At 41.4% G+C, this 27,540-nt stretch overlaps 1 protein-coding gene across 7 annotated transcripts in view; it reads right to left on the bottom strand.

The window, feature by feature from the left end:
- The window catches only part of plekhm3 (pleckstrin homology domain containing, family M, member 3), a 50,842-nt gene that overhangs the window by 12,758 nt on the left and 10,544 nt on the right, over positions 1-27,540 (bottom strand). For all 7 annotated transcript variants that reach the window (XR_009798066.1, XR_009798065.1, XR_009798069.1 and 4 more), the window contains 4 exons: positions 21,979-22,914; positions 8,674-8,819; positions 5,513-5,706; positions 787-850 (listed from right to left, as the gene is read on the bottom strand). Coding sequence is in view for 1 of the 7 variants with exons in the window: in XM_061841011.1 (XP_061696995.1) it covers positions 787-850; positions 5,513-5,706; positions 8,674-8,819; positions 21,979-22,914 (1,340 nt within the window). In the remaining 6 variants the exon portion in view is untranslated. The remainder of the gene's footprint in view (positions 1-786; positions 851-5,512; positions 5,707-8,673; positions 8,820-21,978; positions 22,915-27,540) is intronic.

Below are 27,540 nucleotides of genomic sequence, written 5' to 3'. Positions count from 1 at the left end.
GTAGTTTCCAGTGAGGAAAAAAAATACACTATTATACTTTATAAAAACATAGTAATGACAATTATAAAGAATCAAACCGTTTTTTGTCACTTTATTTTGCAATGCACATTGTGCTTCTCATTCTCATGTGCGCACCTTGGCCACCTGAGGGCAGTAAAACAGACGTGGATATACAGCACTGGAGACTGGGCTCCCCTCTCGGCTTTTCACTCCAGCGCCACTGTTAATCAATCTCCATGTGAGCATTATATCTGTTTAAATGTGTTACTTCACCTTTTGTGTTAACATAACTCTGTCACATATATGCTAATTCTTAGTATCTGTGTCCATCGAGTTTCATATTGCATGTTCGAAGTAAGGTAACGGAGGATGTGTGATTTTTATTTTTTTGTGTAAGTGTAATTGTTATTTTACTTTTATTTTTGAGATGGGGGCTGTAATAAACTGCTTGACGGCTCTTATCTCGAAAAAAATTGCAAATTGAGTGACTGATTTCAAATCACCATTATCGTATATGTGACAATATGTGGCATTTGGATGACTAGTACCGCCATTTCCTGAACAAGTATTGTGTTTTAGTAGCATAAAAACATTTTTCTACTCTTTTTGTGAGCTAATGTTTTCATGGCAAAATATTGTATGTCATAAAAATATATCTTTTGTACCTTTCTTGGACAATTATATTATTTGTGTGACAATACACTGTTTTAGAGAAAGTATAGCATCTTTATGACTGTAGACAACTTTTTGTGGTCAACCATTGTTTCTTCGTGCATGTGTGTGTACCTGTTGTAGGTCAGCAATGGAGTAGAGGTGAATGTGCTGCAGTAAATACTCTCGAGGAAAAATTCTGTGGAGGGAAAAGGAAGAAAAAAAACAAGTGGAGGTGAGTCATCCATGTTTGTGACCTCTTTAGACTGGTTTACACGGAGCTTATTGTTATCAGTTTAGAACCCAAAACGGAATGAAATTAATCCATAATAAAACACCTGAATTGGAATAAACAGGCCAAATCCAAATGGAATTTCATTCAGACTCATAGGAGTGGAAAATTCCTCATGCCAAACTGACCAGAAGTAAATTTAGGCCACGTATACTGTCATTCGGAATAGAGACGGTAAAGCTGTGTCTGCGCATGCTTGTAAATGCGCAGACAGCGCATGCTTGTAAATGCGCAGACAGCGCATGCTTGTAAATGCGCAGACAGCGCATGCTTGTAAATGCGCAGACAGCGCTTTACCGGCGGTCATAGTCACAGCACATTTTAAAGCATCCATCCATTTTCTGAGCCGCATATCCTCACAAGGGACGCAGGAGTCCTGGAGCCAATCCCAGCTGGGCAGGAGGCAGGGTAAACTGTGAACTGGAGGCCAGCCAATCGCAGGGCACATGGAGACAAACAGCCACACCCACAATCACACCTAGGGGCAATTTAGAGTCTCCAATGCATGTTTATGTCATGTGGGAAGAAACCGGAGTGCCCTGAGAAAACCCACGGAGGCACAGGGAGAACATGCAAACTCCACACAGGCGGGGCCGGGTTTGAATGCCTTTCATAATTGTCGTTCACTTAAGATGTGTTGCCTGGAAATGTCGTCATCAGGCAGCAACATCATATTGACTGTTCGCCAGACCGAGCACAAGTTTTGCCATGACAATAACTTTAACGTCCAAGTTCTTTTTGTTGGGATGTGTTGGTAAAGCAGAGGGCTAAGACTGCTACCAACTTCACTTAATCTGCATGTCGGTCATTTGCCTTTTGGAGAAAATGCAGGTATGAAAGCAGACAAGGAACTCATCGCAATGACAGCAGGAAATTGAACTATTGCATCAACAGGACATTTTCACAGAAAACTTAGTTTTCTTAGAATAATCATGGACTCAATAAAACAGACTGCGTACTTTCGTTGGAAATACAGGAGGTATATTATGCAAGATGATTTTTCATGTATCTGTCAAACAGACACTACAGCAAGAGCCTCAAGAATAGTTTTACGGTATGTGGTGATGCATCTGATCTAACAGAGGTAATATTATGCACTGCACTTCACCTTCTGTGGACTGTTACACAGTATTGTTTTGTATCTTTTGTTGAGTTTAATATCACAATAATTAGTGATCTTTTTAACCCGCCCATTTGACAAATACCCTCCAGAAAAAGAAAAACCTAAAATAAAATTAATAAAAAGTACCAAACCTGCTCTAAAAGTAAATTACAACTAACTGAATTTTTTAAAAAAGTCAAAAAGTAAAAACTATAATTGAAAATCCAAGTCTATTATAACCATGATGTCTCTGTGTGTGAGTGTGTGCGTGCGTCCGTGTGTGTGCATGAACAATTGTCAACTTGTGCTGCTCTGAGACAGTGAAACACTAAGGCAAGGAAATAGTATTCAATCCACATCAAATAAACATCTGAAAATAAAATAGAAGGCTACACTGGGCTCGGTGCGGTGCCACACAGATTGCGATGTTCATAACGGACAGACAACACTGCACTGTTACCTACTGTTCTTTGTGCACATTTTACAAAGGAAAATACTGTGTACATTTTGGAATGCAGCAACTTAGGTTGTGACCAGAACAAAGCGGTCAGAGCATATAACTCCGATTCTGAAGTCTTTATACTAGCTAGCCACCAGTCAGTTTCAGAATAGATTTTAAATTAAAATTTAATTTAAATGGTTTAGGTTCTGAATACATGAAAGAAATGCTAACGGAATGCAAATCCAGTAGAGCTCTGAGATCGACAGACTCAGATCAAATAGTGGAGCGCAGCGTCCAAAGCAAACGTGGTGAAGCAGCATGTAGCTATTGTGCCGCGCACAAATGGAATAAGTTGCCAACTGAAGTGATGTCAGCTCCAAGTTGGAAATCTTTTTAAATCAAAGATAAAAACCCTATTTTTCCCTCATGGGTTTTAGCGTACTTTCACTTTTCAGTGATATTTCTTGGACTAAAAGCTGCTTTAATTGTACTTTTTAATTTTCAAATGCTTTTATTAATGTAAAGCACATTGAGTTACCATGTGTATGAAATGTGCTATACAAAAAAATTGCTTTGCTTTGGAAGTTTAAAAAAAAATTTCCAAAATGGGGTTACAGAGCCCTTTTTTTTTTTTTTTTTTTTTTAACAGGAAAAAAAAAAGTTTTCATTTGTCAATTAAATTGCCATTGAGTCCCCTGTTGTTAACTGAAACTGTGGCACAATGAAGGCAGAGAATAGAACTGATAAATTTCCAGCTCATAAAGTTGAAACCAGAAATTTACATGTATTGTGCAAAAACTAATTTCATTTGTTACCTAAAATCAAATCAGATTAAACCTCTTGTTTCAGGTGAGTCAGGATAACCAAAATTATTTAATTTTGTTAAATGCCACAAGAACAAGAAAGAAAATTTTGTACATTTTCTTTGAGGTCAAAAGTTTACATACTTTTACTTAGTATTGAGTAATATTTCCTTTGAACTGCATGACTTGGGTCAAATGTTTGTCCTGCACTGCACCTCCACAAACTTCTTACAGTACTCTGCTGGAATCCTGGCCCACTCACCCAATAGAACTGATGTACAGTGAAGAAAATAGATATTAGAACACCCTGCTATATTGCAAGTTCACCCACTTGGAAATCATGGAGGGGTCTGAAATTTGCATCGTAGGTGCATGTCCACTGTGAGAGAGATAATCTAAAAACAAAAATCGAGAAATCACAATGTATGATTTTTTAAATGATTTATTTGTCTGATACAGCTGGAAGTAAGTATTTGAAAACCTGAGAAAACCAATCTTAATATTTGGCACAGTAGCCTTTGTTTGGAATTGCAGAGGTCAAACGTTTCCTGTAGCTCTTCACTAGGTTTGCACACACTGCAGGAGGGATTTTTCGCCGATTTCATTTTCCCATCATTTAAAAAAAAAGGAAGCAGAGTGTTTGCGGTGTGTGTATACATCCCCAGGTGTGCTGTCAATTAATTTACATGTTGTCAGTAAACCTATCAGGAACTTCCAAAGCCATGACCAAATTTTGTCTGTCAATATTGTGGCATTTAACAAAACTAAATAATTTTTGTCTAATTTGTCTTCAAGACATGTGTGTTTTTGCACAGTGTATGTACAATTCTGGCTTCAACTACAAATGATCACCATAAAGTTGAAGTTGGTACTTACATGGATTTCATCTATTATAGGGTCTGTCTGCAATGCAACCTAGGTAATTTTAACAAAGCTAAACTCAACCGGGAACTCCCTAAATACAAGGAGCACATCGACTGTCATACCTTGAAAATAACAGTTTAGACCACTGCTATACCACAGAATAACGCCTACCGTGCCATTCTCCATCCTTCAACCACCACTTCATCTAATACCCATATACTAGCAACAACTTGAGTGCCCGAACCCTTCAGTTAAATCAATGAAAAAGTGGACCAATAAAGCAGAAACATTACTTCAAAGCCGTTTTGTCTGTAAAGACTGGAGTGTCTTTGAAAATTCATCTAACAGCTTGGACAAATATGCGGATGCCGTTACATCATGTCAGTTTCTGTGAAGAGGTGTGCGTACCAAGACTTTTTGCACATTCAATAACAATAAGCCGTGGTCCACTGCCAAACTTAAGCAACTTCACCCGGCTAAAGCGGTAGCATATCATATTGGGGATAGGGCTCGGTACAATCACACCAGAAACCACTTTACTAAAGAAATTAACAACGCAAAGAGGAACTATGGAGCAAAGCTGGAAAAACAGTTTAGTGCTAATGACTCAGCAGCACCCCAGCCGCACTAGACAATGTGTTGGTGCACTGCTTCCCACTCCTGAGAAGCTGGATGGTAGACCATAATTTTCTCAAAACCGCGTGGAAGTCCTTCTCAATGGCCTCACTGAATTCCTCCCGCACACGAGTTTTTGGCTCTGTGACCACCAAAGCTGCATTTCGCTTGGCCATCCGGTACCCATCGGCAGCCTCATAAGTCCCACAGGCAAAAAAAGCCCAAATTGACTCTTTCTTCAGCTTGACAGCATCCCTCACCACTGGTGTCCACCAAAGAGTTCAGGGGTTGCCGCCACGACAGGCACAGACTACCTTATGGGCACAGCTCCGGTCGGCTGCCTCGGAAATAGAGGCGCAGAACATGTCTCATGGACTTAATGTCCCTCGCTCGGAACGTGGGTGAAGTTTTGCCGGAGGTGGGAGTTGAAACTCCCAATTTAAAAAAAGTGTTATCCATTATTTTGTCATATATATATATATATATATATATATATATATAAAATACTACAATCAGGTGATGAAACATTTATCTGGTTTCACACTCATAATGGTCCTCTGATGGGAACGATACCAAAGACGCGGGCTGTGACAAAATTTAGTTTGCCATCCATGATATAGTATTTGAAAAATTTGTTGCTTGAATACACAATTCTTGATTCTCATTTTTCTATGTCAGTTTTACGGTAAGCTTCAACTGTGAATGACATACAGCTTGATAAAAGCACGCCGACTTCACTGTACCTTCGGCGCAGGTCCTCAGCGATGGCGGCACGGCAGCTAAAGAGGTAGGCACGCAGCGACTGCAGCTGCTGGCGGAGACGCAGCACAGTGCTGAGGGGCTCGCAGTGCTCGTACAGACCCCCATTGAGCTGCTGCACGTCCAGTAAAGGCTCTTCATAAACGAACTCTAGGAACTCCTTGGCCTGCTTGGACACCTGCAAGCAGATCGCAGTCACAAGTCACACAAGGGTATTTGAAGCCTCATCAGTGTGTGTATTTCTATTTAGCAAAGTTGTGGTTCTGGGACATTTTCATAGAATATGCTCAATAATGGGAAAGACATGAGCCATTGTATTTCCTTTACTAAATTATTTCATTTTATTGGTACAGTGGTGCCTTGAGATACGAGTTTAATTCATCCCGTAACTGGGCTCTTATCTCAAGTTGCTCTTATGTCAAAAGCAGATTTCTCATTGAAATTATTGTAAATGTCATTAATCCAAGCCAGCCCCCAAAATCCCACCCTTTTTTATTTTCCTCATTTAGATGATAAAAGTGTATTTATAAATAAATATTGTATTGTATTGTATAAAAACAAAAGAAAATGGAAAGAAAGGAACTGCTTTCATAAAGTGTAATTACCTTGGAAATGAGACGACTTTTGCTAACAGAAGATACTGGAGGAGGTGCAGGGTGGGAAGTAGATGGAGGATGTTTGTGGGGGAAGTGGTTTCATACTCACTTTCACTCACTTATTGTAACGTCTCCTGTATAATGCGCAAAATTTTCCCAGAATATTTGAAAAAGCCAATAGAGCGCATTATATTTAGATGTAGATTAAATAGAAAAAGAATATCACATTGTATAGTTGCATACAGGTACATATCGTGGTAAAAATGTATACATTTACATGACATTCGATGTCTTATGTTATGCATTTATATGTATTGCAGTAATGCGCCCCGCCAACCGGAGATTCCTGACGTGCTCGCGGGAATTTGCCATTTTACAATCCTTAGTATAGCATATTTGTTGTTATTGGACCAAACATCAGAAACGGACGCTAGTCAGTTTGTTTTAACTTAAGCTAAGACTAAAAATGTTGACTACAAGAGCTAGTTAAACAGCTATAAAAGAAAAGTGTCATCACTGCTGCCGAAGAACTGGGAAACCGCAAAGCAGTGTGGCATTTGGCTGAATTGAATGTGAGATTGTGGAGGAAGATGAAGGAGAAAATAATCCATCAAAAGCATATGGAAGAGTTTTCTGATGTGGGAGAGTTGCAGTTCCTAAAAATGGAGGAAGAGTATTGCGTCAGGTCTCTTTCAAAACAACGAGCGCATACTACGTAGAAACGAGCATAATGGGCACGGAAAAGGAAAAAAAACGGAGGGCGCACACAATTAAAATGCTCGCTTTTTTTTTTTTTTTTATGTGCCCATTGAGCTCATTCATACGTAGTTTGAGCTCTCGTAGTTTTGACAGTGACCCGACGCGATAGAAGAGCTGCTACACATTGTAGCCTAACAGAGGGCAAGAGGTTGCACTATTAGCACTGTGGAGCTTTGCCACAAAGTGCCGACAATGATGAGGAATAGATAGATAACTGACCAAAAAAAAAAAAAAAAAAAACAAGCTGAAGCACACTTGGGTTCTGCTGTAAGACAGGGATCCACAACATACCAGCAAATCAACTTCAGAAAGGCTTTTTAAAAATGTTTAGGAGTAGCCTTGTCAAATTCCGGACTAGAATCCAATATAAATGCTGTGTCATGACCTTAAAAAAGCCGTTCATGCTCAAAACCCCTCCAGTGTTGCTAAATTAAAATGAATTTGTAAAAGTGGGCCAAAATATCTCCACAAATATGTGAAAGACTGATAATTATAGAAAAGACTTGAATTTAGTTGTTGCTGCTGAGGGTAGCCCAACCAGTTATTAGGTTTAGAGGCGCCTTACTTTTTCAAAGGGCCATGGAGCTTCGAATATATATTTTAATAAACTGCATTTTGTGTTTAATTGGGTTGTCTGCCAGATATTTACATTTGCTTGATGATCCCAAACACTTTTGTGTGAAACTTTGCAAAAAAAAAAGTAAGAGTTTGAGACTGGTGCAAATATTTTTCACTGCATTGTATAAAGACAAGCATGTAATGGTTTCATGAATTATGTTAGTCTATTTTATGCACCAGTATCTCCAGAGTTCTAAACAACATATGTAAATTGTGCAACTCACACATTTAATAGTTGTTTGTATTGTTGATGTGTTTAAATGTCACAGTCTAATCTCCCTTTCCTAGCCAAGATTGTAACGAAAGTTTTTTTTTTTTTTTTTTTAATCATCAACGCGGCAGTTTCTTGAATTTAAATGGACTTTTTGACAAATTTCAATCGGGTTTCTGAACTCGTCACAGTACAGAATCTGCTCTATATATGTACTATATGATATAAGTAATATATATATGACTCAGGAAAGGTGTAAATTTTTGTCTTGTATCTCAGTGCGGGTTTTTATACGGTAGATCATAATATACTGCTGAAAAGGGTGGAAATTTGGGTAGGACTAAATGGAATGATTCAGGTCCTGCCTGGAGGAAGGGATCTACTTTCTAAACATTGGAAGTGCTCCATGTCAACAAATGGGAATGACCTATGGGGTCCCTCAAGGGTCAGATCTTGCACCCCTCCTGTTCAGCCTGTATATGCTATGCTCGGGTCCAATTTTTCAGAACTTTAATTTTGACAATTACAGCTATGCAGATGACAGCTATATTTAGTACTGTCTCCAGATGACTACAGTTCAATTGAGGAGTTGTGTCACTGTCTAAAGCAGATAACTGTATGTGCTAAAATTTTCTTCAACTAAACCACAACAAAACAGATAATTATTTTTGGAAATACAATTGTCTTCAAATATGCTCAAGGCATTATAAAAGCCACACTCTTTTTAAAGATATTCACTGTAGCGCTCAAATCTCAGGTTTGTGCATGCAAGTCAAAACAAGGATGAAAAATAATCATAAAATTAGTCAAATGATGGCCCGTATCAAAAATTTTGAAGTCCAGTCACTTGTATCTCAAGGCACCACTATCTATTTTGACTGTACAAGGTGGGAATTGTGTGATATGAACAATTGGTGAAGCTCAAAAGGACAATTAGCTGTCATGTTTTGTGACACATCACCTTGTGCTTGCTGGTGTCCCAGTTGTGGAGCAGCCGAGCGGGTATGACAAAGGTATTGTCCTGGTGGCAGCTTTGACAATAATACCAGCCGCTGTAGTGGCACACTTTGGCTTTGCCTCTGGAGGCGCCCACTGGACGCTGACAGCCTGCACACAACAGTGATGTCAAGTCAGTCCCACATCAAGTTCAGGTCATTGTTGGCAATATACGGCATATTTTCGCTGAAAATAATCCAGTGATTTATCAGCACGACTGGCGTGTAATGTATTTCAGCGCCGCATTAATTTATTTGGCTTCATGCTGTCGGCTCCCAATATTTTTTTTCGTCACAGTGAACCCAAGTGCTACATATAGTTCATCATAGTTCCTTGTCTTAGGTTTCAGATGCCTTTATTTGTCTGTCTTCAACCCTTTCCGCCATTCTTTTCATTCCCGTTAAAAAATTTCATGTCTCTTATGGATTTGTTTACTGTACTTCAAATCGCCTGCTCGGTGCAATATAAAAAACCCTACACCATAGAGCGAAAACTCCGCGCGCATACTCTGAGAATGAGAGCACCACTGCCAATGACTGTAGTGGATGTGCAATTACACTTTACTTTAGTACGAAAAAAAAAAAGCATGTTTCCTAGAGTCACACGCGCCCCCCCTTGCATAGCACCACGCCCCCCATTATTTAAGAAGCAATGGGTTACGGTAACACGTAAACCTCCACCTGTGTTATTGTGGTCATGCTAAAACTACACGACACTACAGGTTGGAGTCTCAACACAAAGAGCTCAAGAACAAATAGATATTCCCCTCTGTTCATTTTTATTGCTTTGTCCCATTTTCACCCAAACACCCAAAACACGCATCCAGTCACCCAACACCCCCCCCCCACATCCCCTCCGCAACACACAGGTGTGTCTTATCAAGATAACATCTGAGACATCATAAAAAAAGACGCAAAGAAGGAAAGAGTGGAGCTTATCATCGGGAAGCGAATAAAGACATTCTGTCAATATGAACACGACCTCGCTGCATTGTGTGTAAAGGTACAAACACCCAATGGGAACGGGAAATCAACCCAGTGAGGCTTCTGATGTGGTAGCAGAGACGTCAAAGAGACAGGATTTTGTCTGAAGAAAGTGGAATGCAGGAAAGGTGGAACAGAAGTGTACACTTCTCGCCAAAGCAATCGTCGCTGTTCAACAAGTGTAGCCTCTTACACGCAGAGCACCTGTAAAATTGACGCAAAAGAAATATATCATTCACGAACCTTTCAGCGCTGCCCTCTGACACAACCTCAGAGAACCCCATTCCGAATTGGTACCGTTCACACAGGACCAGAGCAAAATCCTTCTTTTGATGCGCAGGGTGAAAGGTATTACAAAAAGGGTTTTAAGTTTAATAACAGACACTCACTCCCTGCTATTGTGTTGAAAGGAATTGTTCCAGTACAATAAGTGTAGCCCCTTGTAGACAATTCAACCAAATGGCATACCAGTAAAGCCGGAGAAGTGAATCTTGGGTGTTAAAAGTCACACCCTGATACTGGCTTTCGACTACCTTTCACACAGCTGCCATGTTTCCAATATTACCTCATAAACCAACAAATTTGCGGGTTGACCTTAACACAGTACAGACATACCTCTACTAATGAAAAAGTCATGATACGAAAGGGAAAATAAATGGTGCTGCATTCCACTGACCATGAAATCCTGTACTGTATCTTGGATTGAAACCGGTGCGATAAGAGGTGCTTTCCCATTGGCTACCGGCGTAGCATCTTCCTGACATCACATTGGCTAGGAAGGACGTCAATCTTTACCCCTGACACACATCCTGTATCTTCGTCACCAAATCATACGTCTACGCACACTCATAATGTACAACTTCTTTGCGGATTGATTCATCTTCTTTCATCATAGGCCCAAAGAAATTAATGGCCACTGCCAGTGAAATGATGAGAGTTGCCTTGTCCATCAAAACAAATCAAGAAAATGTCGAGAAATATGAAAAAGGCATGCGTGCATGTGGCCTCATGCTGCTGCTCCTTGGAATTTTGAGAGGATCGAAGTCGAGGTTGAACTTGAAGTTGAGGAAATTGTTTCACTGGGAAAGGCTGAGGACATCGACCAGTTGGTTCAGGAGCACCACGAGGATTTTTCGACTGAGGAGCAAAAGGTGCTGGAGGTGACACAACACACGGCAACGCAGGAGAAGTTTGTGCCGTAGAGGTGGAGGGAGTCACTATTCTGTCAGTCAGAATAAAAGTGTTGACAAAATTCCATGATATTTCCAAATTTATTCAAAAGAATCATCTGGAAATTGTGTTAACTAGTCAGTCGATGACGTTTGCCTTGCACATTTCCGCAAGATTACTAAAAGTCATCAAAAGGCGAACATCCTTGGATTGGCACCTCATGAAACATTGAAAGTTAATGTTTATTTGTTTTTAATTCACAGTTTGTGGAATTTATTAATTTTAGTGGAATTAAATTGTGTGCATGCCTCCTCCTCTGTCCCCACAATGCCTTTTTGCTTGTCATGCACCCTTCTCTCCACATGGTTGCTCAAACCCAAAGGTAAATGAACATAATTTTTTACTATTCTTTATATTATTTGAATGCTTCTTTTTGGTGTTGTGGGTCGGCGGCTTGGAACGGATTAGCCTATTTACATGTCAAAGCATTTCTACTTACCAAAGATTCAAGTTACGAAAGAACTTCCAGAACGGATTAATTTTTGTAAGTAGAGGTACCACTGTATTCTGTATCAGTACCTTTAACACAGACCACCAGTCTAGGAAAAATCAGGCTTTTGTGGAGAGTGTGAAAGTAAGTAGAAAAGATTTGTGACTCTTCTCCCAACCTATTGCAGTAAAGACAATTGAGCTGCTAGATTGGTGTAACCCTTTTGCACAATATTTGCAAAATTGATCATTTTCAGGAGTCCCCTTTCATGCAGCTGCTGGACTACTTCTGACACTATCTTAGTAGTCAAAAAATTTGTGGGTCGACTTCAACATCCCATTCTGTATTGGTACCTTTCGCACAAGGACTGTGAAGAAAGCCGCCTTTGATTGGTACTGTGAAAGGTACACAATATTGTCTGCCATTCAGAATGTTAGTTGTCTGCTAATTGTTACTAAAGCTTCTAGCAGTTTCCGCCACTCCTCTGTGATCTTTTATTGTGAGGACCGCCAAGATGAATGGGAATTCAAACGCGGCTCAAAAAGGTCCACCGATTGTACCTCGGCGCGCTGCAGTGGCGGGGGGGCCAAGGCGGAAAATGGGGGTGGGTGGTTTCACTTTGACCTGAGAGGGGTGAGCGCACGGCAGTGGGAGACAGCATGAGGGCCTACACGGGGCTTTCATCTGTCCACCGCAGGTCCAGACCTGCACACCTCTAAGAGGATCAGCGTGTGTGTGTGTGTTAAAATGGACCTTTGATGTGTTTTCTTTCTCACTGACAAAACACTCTACCGTGCACGATTGGTGACAATTGAAAAAGAATGTGTGTGTGTGTATGCATGCATGCATGGCAGGGATGCAAGTTAACTGCTTTTTTCCACTGATAGCGATAACTTATAACTTGCTGCTTTTCCAAGAAAATACCGATCATATTTTTGGAGTTTATATCAAGGGCTATCAACAATTCCCAGGCCGAGGACTCCCAAACTGATGGAGAACTGGAGTAGGGAGACTCTACTTACGTATAGTGAACATACTTGTTTTATCTCAGACTGGTTGCATAATAGACTGCATTTTTATTAATATGTAATCTAATTAAAATCTAAATAGTATCATACTATTATATTTATCATCATATCTTCTTTCATCTTGTGGGGGTCGCCACAGCATGTAATCTTTTTCCATGTAAGCTTATCTCTGGCATTCTTGTCTGTATCACCAACAGCCCTCATGTCTTCCCTTACAACATCCATCAACCCAGTGGTTTTCAGAATGGCTTCAAACAACTTTTATGAAAACTTAATGAAGTTACACCCAGGTAATGTTGTCCATGTTTTTGTTGATTCCCAAAGAATGTTTCCAAGCGCTTTAAAATTTTCTGCCCCCCACCTCTTTATAATTTTCCCCCACAATGGAAAAATTTCAAGCCGGGGTGGGCTGAAAATGTCATCTTCAAAAAGGGGGCCATGCCCAAAAAGAGCTTGGGAACCACTGCATCAACATCTTTGGTCTTCCTCTCACTCATTTACCTGGCAGTTCAATCCTCAGCACCTTTCTACCAAAAAAACTCACTCTCCCCCCTCAGGACGTGTCTAAACCATCGAAGTCTGCTCTCTCTAACTTTGTCTCCAAAACACCTAACTTTGGCTGTGCCTCAAATGAGCTCATTTCTAACCCTATCCAACCTGCGCACTCCTCGAGAGAACCTCCAAATCTTCATTTCTCCCACCTCCAGTTCTGCATCCTGTTGTCTCTTCAGTGCCACCATCTCTAATTTGTGCATCATGGCTGGCCTCACCACTGTTTTAACTGCTCTCCATTCAAGCAGAGATTCTCCTGTTACATAACACACGTGACACCTTGCTCCATCTGTTCTGACCTGCTTAGATTCGTTTCTTCACTTCCTGACCACACTTACCATTGATCTGGACTGTTGACCCCCAGTAAAGTGGTGCCTCAATTTACGAAATTAATCTGTTCCGGAAGTCGTTTTGTAACATGAAACTTTCAAAAATAGAAATGCATTTTACATCTAAATAGCCCAATCCGTTCCAAACCCCCCGACAATCCCTCCGGGCGGCAAAAATAAGCATTCAGTGTACATAATAATAATCAAACTCATCGTCCACCTGTTCCTTCCTTTTACTTCAGATCATAATGTTATTTGCAAACATCATGGGGCAACCAGTCCAACTTCATCCGTCACCCTAACCATTAGCACTGCAAACAGTACTTAAAGCTACTCCCTGATGCACTCCCACCTCCACCTTAAATTCTTCTGGCACACCGACGGAACACCGACGGCACATCTGACCACTGTCCAGCTGCCCTCGTATATGTCCTGTACTATTCTAACATACTTCTCTACCACTCCAAACGTATGCATGCAGTACCATGGATCCTCTCTTGGTATTCTGTCATAGGCATTCTCTAGATCCACAATGACATAGCTCGTTCTGACCTGCTCTATACTTTTCCATGAACATCCTCAAGGCAAGTAACGCATCTGTGGTACTCTATCTAAGCAGGAAAAAATACTGTTGTTCACAAATACTCTTTTCTGTCCTGAGTCAACCCTCCACTACTCTTTCACATAACTTTATGTGTGCCTCATCAAGTATTCCTATATAGTTACCACAGCTCTGTTTATCACCTAGAACACTTTTTCTACATTCCTCAGGGATCTTCTGACATAAGAGAATTGTGTTGAACAAATTGCTCAAAAATTTCTCAGCCACCTCCCCAAAATGCTTCCATACCTCGATATGTCATCAGGACCTTTCCATTTTCCATCCTCTTTATTGCCTGTTACCTTTCTAATCATTCCTACTTCCCGGTCCACCATACTTGCATCTTCTACTCTTCATTCTCTCTCAGTTTCTTCGTCAACTCAAACTATTCTCTTCATCTATCCAGCACACTGCTGGCACCAATCAACAGGTTTCTATTTCTACCCGTAATCACCCTAATTTTTTGCACATCCTTCACATCCTGTCTGTCCAACCTGTGGAGATCCTTTTCTCTGTGTCCAACCTGATGTACATGTCCTCATATGCCATGTTGTCTAGCCTTACTACCTTTCCACCTGCTCGCTGAGATGCACGATATATCAACCTTTCTCCTAATCAGGTCAACCACGTCCTGAGCTTTTCCTAACATAGCACCAACATTCAAAGTCCCCACATTCAGTTGTAGGCTCTGTGGTTTCCTCTTCCCTTTCCACCTCTTCATCTTTGACCCACAGAAGCTGAATTTCCACTGGTGCCCTGCAGGTTAACGGTGCCGTAGGCGGAAGTTGCTAACTCGGGCGACAACCGATCAGGTGTGGGATTCTTTAGATGAACACTCATATTTGTTTGCCAAACTTTTAAGCCGGATGCCCTTCCTGACGCAACCCTCTGCATTTATCCAGGCTTGGGACTGGCCTACAGATTGCACTGGCTTGTGCAACCCATAGGGCTGCATTATGTTTATTATCATATTTCATAGGTACAAAACATATCTAATGTAATATAAGGAAAATGTCTTTTTATTGTCACTATACACAAGTAAAATGTGATTAGGTGAGATGCGATGTATATAGAGTATGTAACTGAAGTTTGTTGTGCAATCAATATATACTATTGATTACTGAATGAACAATTTTTCTTCTAAAAGTTGAACAACACGTTCAAATATACATTTTTTTCCAATCATCAAATTAAACAATTTTTTTTCATTTTATTTTTATTTTAAAAAAACATAAGGGCAAAAATATAAGAACGGGCAATCATTCATGTTTATCGTTATCTTAAAACTTTAACTTGTAGCTGCCATAGAGTGATGGGTGAGTGTTGGTTGAGCTTGAGCAATTCGGCAGACACGTGGAGCAGTGCTCGCACATTTCCCTGGACAATGAAAGAGCGCTGTTCTGCATTTTGAACTAACTTCATTTTTAGATTTATTTTATTGACCAGTTAGATAAAACTGTAAAGGATTATGCAAAGGAGCAGTGTTTGAAGGGGTATGATGTTTTTACCTTACATGCCCAACTTGCTTCCGCATGTGGCAAAGCCGCCCACGCTGCTCTTCTGTCAGCTTAAGATGCAAAGAGAGGTCAATGCTTCGCAGGCTACTGGGTATTGCCGTGAGTATCGTAGTTACAAATCCAAAGATGGTTGTAATTTCACCAAGTGGTGGCGATTTTAAATGAGAGGGAATCGCCGAGTAACATGAGATAGTGTTTTTGACTGTCCAGCGACAATAAACATATGGGCAGAAAATCACAGACGATTCATAACAATAACATAAGTAGACCAGGTAATGTTCTTAAAAAAAAAAAAAAAAAAACTTGGGCTGCAGCTACCAAATATTTTAGTATTCAAGTATCATATTCAAAAGTCCTTCGACTAATTGAGTAGTCTGATAATACAGGGAGTTCTCAGGTTAAGACTGTCTCAACCTAAAACGTTTTGATTTTACAAAGTCCGAGTCTTTTCCGCCATTATGGCCCCAGCACCATAGTGTTTCTGCTTTGCTCATGCATATTGCTTTTCTGTGTTTGTGCGCTGGGAGTTTATCTGCCCTTTCGCCCAAGTTTTTGCACATTATGGCCCAAAAGAAGGAAGCTGTTTTTTTTTTTTTTTTTTTTTGCAATGCTGATCCAGCCGAAATAAAAGCAATAACCATGGAAACGAAGCTCAATATAATTAAAATCTGCATCAACTCCATCCTCAAAAAAGCCCACCAAAGGATATACTTCTTGAGGCTTCTGAGGAAGCACGGTCTGTCACAAGAGCTGCTGAGACAGTTCTGCACAGGAGTTATCCAATCAGTACCGTGTACCTCCATCACAGTCTGGTTTGGCGCCGCCACAAAAAAAGGACAAATTCAGACTGCAATGGACAATCAAAACCACTGAACGGATTGTCGGCACCATGCTACCCACCATTGAGGACTTGCACGCAACGCAAACTAGGTCCAGAGCAGGCAGGATCCTTTCGGATCCTCCACATCCTGGCCACCAGCTCTTCCACCTCCTTCCATCAGGAAAGTGCTACAGATCAATGAAAGTCAAAAGTAGCAGGCATTTGCACAGTTTTTTCCCCTCTGACAATTAAGTCATTGACTTCTTGATCAGTGAACCTACTATTTTCCTCCCTTGTGCCATGTTAGAGCACTCACATCCTGCTCGTCCTATCAGTACATATTAGTATTATACACTGTAATTTCTCGAAAATAATGCGCAAGTTTTTCCAAAAATATTTTCAAAAAGTTAGCACATTATATTTAGGTATGGATGAAAAATAAAAAAATACAATCACATTTTATAGTCGTACACAGGTACATGGAGTGGTAAAATTTTTTATACATATACATTTCGATATGATATTCGATGTCTTATGTTACATACACACACATTATATATATATATATATATATAAAACGGTAATGTGGTCCACCAACCTGAACTCTCTGAGCTCCTCAGGGAGCTTGCATTTTACGATTGTTAGTGTAGCATGCTTGTTGTCACTCACCAAAGATCAGAAACGAATGCCCATGAGTTTGTTTAAACTTAAGTAAAGAAAAAAAATGTCAACAACAATGTCTAGTTGTGCAGCTGCTTTTAACAGAAATGTGTCATCACCCGTACCAATGATGTTGCCAACCCAGAAGTCACGCCGCAGTCCAAAACAACGATAGCTCGCTTCAATGGCTTCAGGTGGGTATTAAAACAACATGAGCTCTAACTACGTAATACAAGCATCATGGGGACATGGAAAAAAAAAAACGGGGGCTGAATTGCTCGCTTTTTTTTTTTTTTTTTTTTTTTTTAAATGTGCCCATTATGCTCGTTTCTACATAGTTTGAGCTCACATTGTACATGCTACAGATTGGAGCCGAACGGAGTGGGAGAGGTTGCGCTGCGCAACCCAAACTCTTGGGATGAAAAAAAAGGTTTCAAGTCATCAATGACGAGTTCCACAGCGATGCACCAAAAGTAGCTACTATGGATCTTTTTTGGCTTGGAGATGAGTCAGATGCTTCTTTTGAAGGCTTGGCCAAGGATGTTTAATGTAGTAGATAAACTGCTCTATGCACAAATATTGAATGCTGTGTTTAATAAACAGCGTTAAAAAGTTTATATTTTTATGACTGTGATATGTGTTGTTATCAATAGTATTAAAAAGTTGTGCCATCATTGAACAGTTATTTTAGTTGGTTGAGGGATTCTGTTCTTACAATTACAGGGACCAGGACAAGTGTGTCCTGTATATTACCGCTTCATCAGCACATGCACAATGATTATTAACGATTGTTGTACGGAGAGTTTTTTGACAAACAATACAAGTACAAACCTTACAAAATATAAATACAGAGGATTCCTAATATTCTGAGCATATGGGTAGCGGCAAATTGGTGGTGCGCATTGTACATTGGAAGAAGGGTTTTCCAGATTTTTTTAGGTCAACTTTGGGGGTGCGTATTACACTTCAGGACACATTATACTCAAGAAATTACAGTACATATTTTTTATATTTTGTAGACCGCACAATTCGTTACTTTAAACTGCTCCCTTTCCACAATTGACATTTCACTGGTCTATAACGGGAAACTCAAATGGATAAAGGCACTCTTTACAATCTTAACACAATGTGGGACATTAATACTTATCTCTTAACTGTTCTAAATGAAGAAGCTTTTACATCTTGCATGACTTATAAGCAATAGTTCCTATAAACAGAAATGCCCCTTGTTCTTTGTTCTTATTGCTATGTAGTTCCTTGTTCTGAATGTCGTACCATGGCATCAGCGACTGCCGGAGTTTTTACACACTTGGCCAATAAAGCTGATTCTAAATCGGAGAAAGGATTAACAACGACGGACATGATAGACATAAAGACTTGGGCTTCAATCGGACGAGCGTGGCAATTATTATTAAGGAAAAAGCTCGTATTTTAGCGCACATAGAGTTTCGCCCCTCGGAGGGATACAGTGATCACGAAGCAACTTTTTTAGTGCAAAAAAAAAAAAAAAAAAAAAATGAAGAAACGTTCTTTGATCGTTGCCAAGATGGAAAGATTCCTTACAATATGGCTCGAGGATCAAAGCAATGCGGGATTACTATTAGCCTGATGTTCATTAAAGCCCAAGTGTCATCCCTATAAACATTGTAAAATAGATATTGTAATGAAAAATACATAACATTATTCATTTCAATGTCTATACGAAAAAATAAATATGAGGGGAAAGCGCGTCATCCATGCGCAAAGTTGTAGAAGTGTCATTCGACATCCAAGTGGTAGCCATATTGGCTGCATCTACTGCCCGTGAAGTCACCCCGGACATTCGCCATTGGAAACAGGCTGTGCCCCCTACTATGGCGAGACGAACACAACCCTTCTGACACGGAAACTCTTTTCGAAGAAGAGAACATCGCACAACCGAGTGAAGTGACCGGGGCAATATTACCCTATCATTTCAAGCCATATTTAGATGATATGCAGATCACAGCCAAACCACCTCCCCGCCTGATCCACCTCTGCGCTGCGGTGATAAAAACAACGCCGACCGCCCATGAGCGACGACGACGCCGCAGCCAGACCGCCTCCCCGTACCATCCACTTCCGCAGCAGAGATGACTCACCGCTGCCTGGCGCGGCGACGAGCCACCCCAGCCGAAGCAGTGTCGACAAGGTCGGGGGCCGGCTTGGGCTTGTCGACAAGGCCGGTGGCGATTCACAAGGTCGGCTCAGCCTTGTGAACAAGGCCGATGGCGATTTACAAGGCCTGCGGAGGCCGTCCTTTTGTGGCTGCTAAACGGAAACCTTCGACACGTTTAGCACCCCTATTTACAGATTACGCCCCCCCCACTATAGGCTGTATACACACCTACCTGTCATTTGGAACCCACGAAGCTCTCGTCCTTTGCACCTGTGCAATCCATTTTTCACAACGAACCAGATCTTTTGGAAACGCAAATCCATCCTCCAGTGTTCGTGCAATATCCAGCAATACAAAAAGCCAGCATTTTGGCTAACACGAAAGAACAACGAACTACCTTCCAGCAGGTAAAACTAGTATAAACAGACGAGACCGCTTCAGTGCAATACTGCCCTGTACGTCACTTCCTGCTTCTTCTTGATAGCAAATCCCTCAAGAGGATTTTCATGGCAGGAGTTACAAAAAGCCGTATACGTCAAAATCATGTTTTGTGGTGAAAAAAATGGCTGGGTTCATGCCGGCTGCCGTTTTTTTTTCCATTAATAACATACTAAAAATCATGCATTTCATGACAGTGGACCTTAAGGGAAAAGGCACGGCGTACTTTCCTAACTTTGAAAGAGCAAAAAGGCAAGGACGCTGATGAGGAATTTACCGCTATCTGCACGTGCTTCCTGACCAACAGATGACCGCAGCCTCCCTTTACTCTTCGCCATCCCAGCTTGCTTTCCCAAATGGTAAGTGAAGCATCTTGGATTTTTTATTTTAATGCATTTTTTTTTTTTTTTTTAATATGAAGTACCAACACCCATCCATTTTCTGAGCCGCTTTTCCTCATGAGGGTCATGGGAATGCTGAAGCCAATCCCAGTGGTCATTGTAAATTTTGACTTTAATGGTGAAATTCGACTTAAGTCGAAAGTTGAGTTAAGTCGCTACTGTGGGAACTGATCTCAGTCGTAGACTGAGGACTTACTGTATATAGAGATCGTGCACCTACAGTATGTCATAAAATCATGGGATTTTTGTTTATGGTCGCCATACTGCCCGTCAAACAAAGCACTGTTGAAAGTTAATTCCGTTGAGATGAAACAAAAATATGTCTTATAGCACGACAGCCAAAGTTTTGTCCGATACTGTTAAACATTTAGAAGGTGATAATAAATGAAGGTACGTGGAAAAATTTGACACAATTGGCATAGAGGACCCATATTTAATGCCGAAGTCGATGTTTTTGCCGATAAGAAATTTGTTAATTCGCTTCCTTGTCTTGGACAATTGGATATACACATGTATCAGGTGAATAAGTCATCGAGATTTAAACAGAAGAGTTTGAAAGCGTGTAAAAGTCCGGACGCATACAAATATTTCGTTGCTGGATCGGTTCTCAATCAGGAATAAATCACACTTTGTGATGGACCCACTCAGATTTTTTCAATACAAATACCAATATTTAAATAAATGACCCCTGATTATACATAAACTCGCATTCATTAACTATGACTGGGGACAAAAAAAAAAAAAAGTCTCCTCCGTACATGGAAGTATATTGCAGCCACACATTAACCTCCACAAACCTCTCTGTGACAAACGGTTTATTAATTTTTTTCAAACATGCATTGTTCTCAAATGAGTCAATTTGCAGTTATAAATACTTCTTGATAATTTGAGATTGAGAAGAATAATTCCTACCTGAAATGAAGTGATTGCTACACAGGCGTGTTATGTCGTTGGGCACCATTCATCCCGTTTAATTGCTGAAATTCAATGATTTTTTTCTCATCTTTTCAGTTGATATTCTATAGAATGATATCTTTGAAGAACTGTCTTGTCTATTGTGACAACCAACAGCACAACAGGTCTCAGGCAATTTTAAAAATCTGCTCCGGTTCGACTCCAGTCACACTGCCAACCAGCTTTGTTTGACCGGCAATATGGCGTCGTAAAAACGGTGACATCACGTGCAGGATTTCTATATTTTTGGGGGAGTATATTAAATTTCCGCTAAAAAAAATTATAGCATCAACTTTGCTATTTCATCAAATTAAAAAATATGACATGGAGGGTGACACGATCACCAAGATTGACTATAAATGCGGTTGAAATAGTAAAACTATATTAAATGCTAAGTAATGTTCTTATCAATTAGAGTAACAGTGTTGAGATGATAGACTTTTTAGAGAATAATCCTCAAAAAGGATTTTAAGTACTTGATCTCACTCAGAAAACAGGCAAATGTTTTCAAATTCAAGCTTTTTAGTTGATTTAGTTAAGTGGTAGACATTAGTAAAGTAACTTAAATTTCCAGATAATCATAACAGATTAAAGGAAAAAGCGACCTACACTGCAAAAAATTCCCTTTGTCAAAAAAAAAAAATAAAAAAAAGTGAGCACTTGTGACTGAGTTTGCCTTGGGCCCCCAAAAGACAAGCTACAGCCTTGAACTGTGCTACATACATCAGCAGCCGGCCACACAGCCTCTGGGATGAGCCGCTTGTGCATTGGTGAAGAGAGTACATGCCTAGCGAATTCACAAATGTGAATTGTAGGGCATAGTAACCACTGACACTTCCTATGTAAAACGCGAGAATATGCTTCCATTTTTTTAAATTTACCTGAATGGTGGATCTGTATGGATTTTGTGTTGCAACAGTTTTGCTCTGCATCAGGGGATTTTGAAATACTCCCTCTGCTTATTTTTGTTTTTTCGATTCAGATGTTTATTGAAAATGCTGCCAGACAGAAAAAGAGTTTTAGGAGACCGAAAGAGGGACAGAACAGGGAAGGGGAATAGGAGTGCCAACCACAGAAGAACAAGAGTTAGACAAGGAGCAGATGAAATAGAAAAATAAAGAATAGACAATAACATCTGAAGCAGATTGAGGATGAGGACCTTGTGGTGAAAAGGAGAGCGGCATTCTGACCTGCACACAAGAAGCCCTGAACCGTGAGTCCTTTCTCCAGGGCGACACAGGTTAGGAGGCTGAGGAAGCTCGTCGTGACCGACTGCCTCTTGGCCCTCTGCTCCTTCTGCCTCCTGGACCTCAAGAGCACCCCCTGTGGAAGCAGGGCGGCACACTCCTCCCGGGCCGGCCTCCGGGTGCCGACCGCCTCTCTTACAGCCTCTATCCACTCACGGGCTTTGGCGGCGGTATCAGCTTTGAGTCGGATGACTTCATCGGTGAACACCACCTGGAAGCGCTCCCCATGGTCCAGGACCTCAAGGTCCAGGTGCACATCCAGGCAGGAGTCCAGCAGGTACTGGCGAACGGGGCGCGACACTGGACCACGCCCCTCGGTGGGGAACGCCTGCAATGTGGTCCTGTTCAAGACAAAGGTGAAGGTGCACCAGTTGTTTTGCTCCAAAAGTTGGTACAGGAGTCCCGCTTTAAGGACGTCCTCACATCGCTGGTTGAACAGCGGCAGAGTCGTGGGACGGCTCAGCGGGGGGATGACATCAGAGGTGGCTGCGTCGGGAAAGGTGACAACCTTCTCTACTACCACCTTCCTCTGCCTGGCAGGCCTCACAGCCAGGACCTTCTCCCACATGAAATCCCGCCATTCGGCTGCCTCCCACTGTGTAGTGGCCCTCAGCTGCACCCGTGTACTGTTGAAAAAGATGGCCTGGAGAGTGCGCGTGTCAGCGGGCTGACAGGGTGTGGGTGCCACCACACCCTGGCAGTGTGAGAGCGAGTAGGCGGTGCCCAACTGGCGGTTGGCGCTGCTATCCAACGTGTAGAGGCGCAGTTCACAGGGTGTCAGCTCCACGTGACACTCGCTCCAGCGACCCCGGAGGCCCTCACGATATTCCATCTCAGCCTGTTTCAACACCATGCAGCTATTGCTGCTCCCCTTTTCACCTGCACAGGAACAATTTTACAAAATACAGTTGATTTTATTGCGTATTTATCATCAAAACTTTTAAACTAAAATAGCCAACTTCCTGTTCAATATTAAGCATGGCGCCTGAGGACTTTTTCCATGTACTTTTTTTAGGTACCCCAACATTTATGATAGACAACTCAATTTTGTGCTAATCTCTTAAACTGGTGTCCTGCGCTGAATTTGGATTCCAACTTGTTCAATTCAAGGAATGTGTCCTTTAAGTTTTTTTGTCCAACTTGTCATGAAAAACCACTGATTTTGGTGTTATGTGAAACTAGTCATGGGGGCAAACTTTTTTTTCATGAACTGACCCATTCCAAAAACAGTAACCAGTTACAGGGAGATCTCCGGTTAAGACGGTCTCAACTTAAAACGTTTCAAACTTTACGACACCAGAGTCTTGTCCACCATGATGGCCCCAGCAACACAGTATTCCTGCTTAGCTAATGGATATTGCTCATCTGTGTTTGTGCGCTGGGAGTTCATTTGCACTTTTCGCCCACCCTTTTACACTTTAGGGCCCAAAAGAAGAAAGCTGTTTTTGTTCCCCCCCCAGCAATGCTGTTCCGGCCGAAAGAAAAGCAATGATGTAGAAACGTGGAGAAAGGATTACCACAGACGGACATAAAGACTCAGGCTTCAGTCAGATGACCGTGCCGATTAATATTGAGGACAAAGCCCATATTTTAGCACATGTGAAGGGCTTCACCCCAATGGGGGATGCAGTGATCACGAACCAACTTTTGTTGTAAAGAAAAAAAAAAAAAAAGCAACGTTCTTCGATCGCTGCCGAGATGTTAAGATTACTTACGTTATGGATCGAGGATCCAAATCAACGTAGGCTTAATATCAGCCTAATGTTCTGAAGACAAATCATACTAAACCTCTCTAAATTCCTGTTAGTCAGGATCACCAAAATTGTTTTATTTTGTAAAATGCATTAATAAGAGACAGAATTTCTAAGAATTTGATATTATTTTCTTTGAGGTGAAAAGTTTACAGACACCAATACGATATTTTTAATTAAAGAAGATGAGGAAAACCAACTGATGAGGTCTTGCCTTTGAAAGCTCATGATAGGTTAACTGACAACATGTGAGTGAAATGACACCACACCATCCATCCATTTTCTACCGCTTCTCCAGGTCAGAATGGTGGGAAATAGCCTCAGCAGGGATACCCAGACTTCCCTTTCCCAGGCCACTTCTTCCAGCTCTTCAGGAAGGATCAGGAGGCGTTCCCAGGCCATCCGAGAGATATAGTCTATCCAGCATGTCCTGGGTCATCCCTAAGATATTTTCCAGTAGGAAATACCTCAGGGAGGCGTCCGGGAAGCATCCGGATCAGATGCCTCAGCCACCTCATCTGGCTCGTCTCAATGCGGAGGAGCAGCGGATCAACACTGACTCCCTCCTGGATGACCGAGCTTCTCACCCTACCTCTATGGGAGACCCCCTGTGGAGGAAACTCAACGTGGCTGCTTGTATCCGGGATCTTGTTCTTTCGGTCACAACCCACATCTTGTGCCCATAGGTGAGGGTAGGAACGTACCTCGATTGGTAAACTGAAAGCTTCGCCTTGCAACTTAGCTCACTCTTTACCACAACGGCCCAATACAATGTCCGCACCACTGCAGATGCCGCACCGATCTGCCTGTCGATCTCCCGCTCCGTTCTTCCCTCACTCGTGAACAAGACCCCAAGATACTTAAGCTCCTCCACTTGGGGCAGGATCTCATCCCCGACCCGGAAAGAGCATGCCACCCTTTCCCGACTGAGGACCATGGTCTTAGATTTGGAGGTGCTGATTCTTATCGCAGTCAGTTCATACTCTGCTGCAAACAGCTCCAGTGAGCGTTGGTGATCACGGCTTGATGAAACCAATAGAAGCACATCATCTGCAAAGAACAGAGATGCAATGCTGCGGCCACAAAACCGGACACCCACTACGCCTCGGCTGCGCCTAGAGATTCTGTCCATAAAAGTTATGAAGAAAATTGGTCAACCTTAACATAAAACCTTTATATATATTACTACATCCAACATCAATGCCATTTTAGGCGTTTATTTTGAAGTTGGTCACGGAGCATTATACTGGTCTTTAATGATGCCTTTATGAAGTGTTGGCCTCCTGGCGGCTGGCTGACTAAGTTGCACGCACTACAACAAATGAAGCACTTTTCATAATGCAGGGGTGCCAAAGTTAAAAAAAAAAAAAAAAAAAAAAATCAAATTAAAAAACCTATACACTACCTATCAGCCTGACTTAACAGTGTTAGCCAAAATCAAGATGATAATTAAATTATGATTGATTGTGCTGCACCAGTAGGGCTCCTTGAGACTTTGTGCCTCCTATTATTCGCCCATCCATCAATCCATTTTCTTAGTCACTTATCCTCACAAGGATCGCGGGAGAGCTGGAGCCAATCCCAGCTGTCAATGGGCAAGAGGCAGGGTACACGCTGAACTGGTTGCCAGCCAATCGCAGGGCAGATGGAGAGAGACAACGGTCGCACTCACAATCACACATAGGGGCAGTTTAGCGTGTCCAATTAATGCATGTAGGGCTACTGTAAAAATTGGAGCTGATTTTTTTTTTTTTCTCCCCCCACCAGGATCGGGCCCCTCCAACCAATGTTCCTTCTAAGCTGCGCACGTCCGCAATTATGCACTGCTGATGTGGTCTCTGCACATATATATTTGTGCGCAAAAATAAATAAAAATATAACCCCAATCAAGTACAACATAACATACAACTATTCAGCTAGTGCAATTTAGCAATGTGATTCAGTGAGCGAGGGGTGACTGGCTGAATCTGATTCACATACATACTTACGCAACCAGCGTTGACAGTGACAGCTCCCTTATCCACTGCCCACCACCGGCGGAGATGAGTTAGGAACATAAGAGAGCAAAGACGAGACATGCTACTTATGGTTTCCCTTGTGGTGAAAGTAAAAAAGAAATGCTCTTGTTTTAAGATGCAATGACTCTCGGAATATGTGCAAAAAGATGAACCCGGACAAGAGTTTCTCCTTTTCGAGTGAGAAAGGTCTGGTCTGAAAAATGTGTTGAGAAGCTAAAGTAGAATGCGAGTTTACATAAGTAAATGTGTGGATAGAATGGAAGCTGGACTACAAGTAGAGTCAATGGATAGGTTTCCAATGGACCTTTCTGACCTGTCAATCACTCATACAATAATAGCAAATCAGATAGCCGCATTATCTTAACCCCTGGCTTGACACGCCCCTCTCGCCATAATGTCCCTCAAGCAATGCTAGTTGTCAGTAGCGTGCGCTTGGAAAAGTTAATGTTACAAAGAAAATGAGCCTCAGATGCGCCTGGGGAATGTGCAATTCTGATGAAAGATATCCTGCTAGGTTACAAGGGCTCCGGTTGATTCATTTTCCAAAGCTTAAAACACAGTTGAGAAAGTGTCTACTATGGATAAAGCTTGCGGAAGACCGCACATACAACTAAATGTGGACAATAACAAACACAAGGCTGTATGTTCGAAGGTAAGTGAGGGAGAAGTATCTTCTCTGAGTTTGACTGAATTATTATGAGTGCTTTATACATTGCAGGAGAACAACCTTCACTTTGTTAGTGTCTCACTGACCTGGTGAATGAAGTGTGTCATGTTTAATGCTGAAGAGTCGGGTTAGGGATACGTAAATGCGCGATGTCATGCAAGAGAAATGTCTATTTGCATCACACCAGACTTTGAAGACAGAGCACCGGGTTCGACTACGAGCCAAGTCAAATGAATACAGCCACTCACTTGTAAAGACTACAATAACATTATTCGTGATCTTTCCAAGTAAAAAGTAGTCACCCTGCTTTACATCCGCAGTACGATTCCACTATTTTATCCTGTTGGATTTCAATATGAAGTTTGTGAGGCGTCAGACTTCTTTACATCAATCACCAACATTTCGCTGTAACTCTGTGACATTGTGTCCTGCTCCATCCAAAATCTTGATTCTGTGGACATATCCTTGCGTGAAATAATTAAGACCTCTCTGTAGAACTCTTTTTGACAAGTCTGACACATTTGGAAAATAACATACCCCAATATTATATGGAATACGCGATAGAGAATCGACTTCAAACGTGTTCTGTTCAATCGCCATTTTGGTAGCTTGTGGGACATGGCTAGGGGGGCGGAGCTTAAGATCGTCATCGGAAAGGTCCATTACGCCATCTTGTGTGTCATAGAGGTCAGAGAACAAGTTTTTTTTCTGTCGTTAATTTATCCACTTGGTCTAAGGGTGGTGGTGATGTCATTGGAAACCTATCCATTAAAACCAATTAGAATTGTATGCAGATGTAACTTGGAAATCGGGACCGGTATTTCATTGGGGGAGCGCCTAAGAGAAAAGGAATGAGCTGATACTGGGAAACAAATCGAACCCCAGAGAAAGTTAAAATTCTCATCGATAATGTTCTCCTAGCCATCTACAGGAATGCATTTCTACTGTCAGTTTAACAAATTCACAATCACATAGCAAAATAACCGAGTATACCAGAAAGCTGATGCAGAAAAAGTTATGCCTTTGATTTTTTTTTTTATTTCATCAGTCAATGTCATAGATCAATTCA

The sequence above is a fragment of the Syngnathoides biaculeatus genome, chromosome 14 (assembly GCF_019802595.1).
Source record: "Syngnathoides biaculeatus isolate LvHL_M chromosome 14, ASM1980259v1, whole genome shotgun sequence".
Taxonomy (NCBI): domain Eukaryota; kingdom Metazoa; phylum Chordata; class Actinopteri; order Syngnathiformes; family Syngnathidae; genus Syngnathoides; species Syngnathoides biaculeatus.
This window is presented reverse-complemented; position numbering and strand designations above follow the sequence as displayed.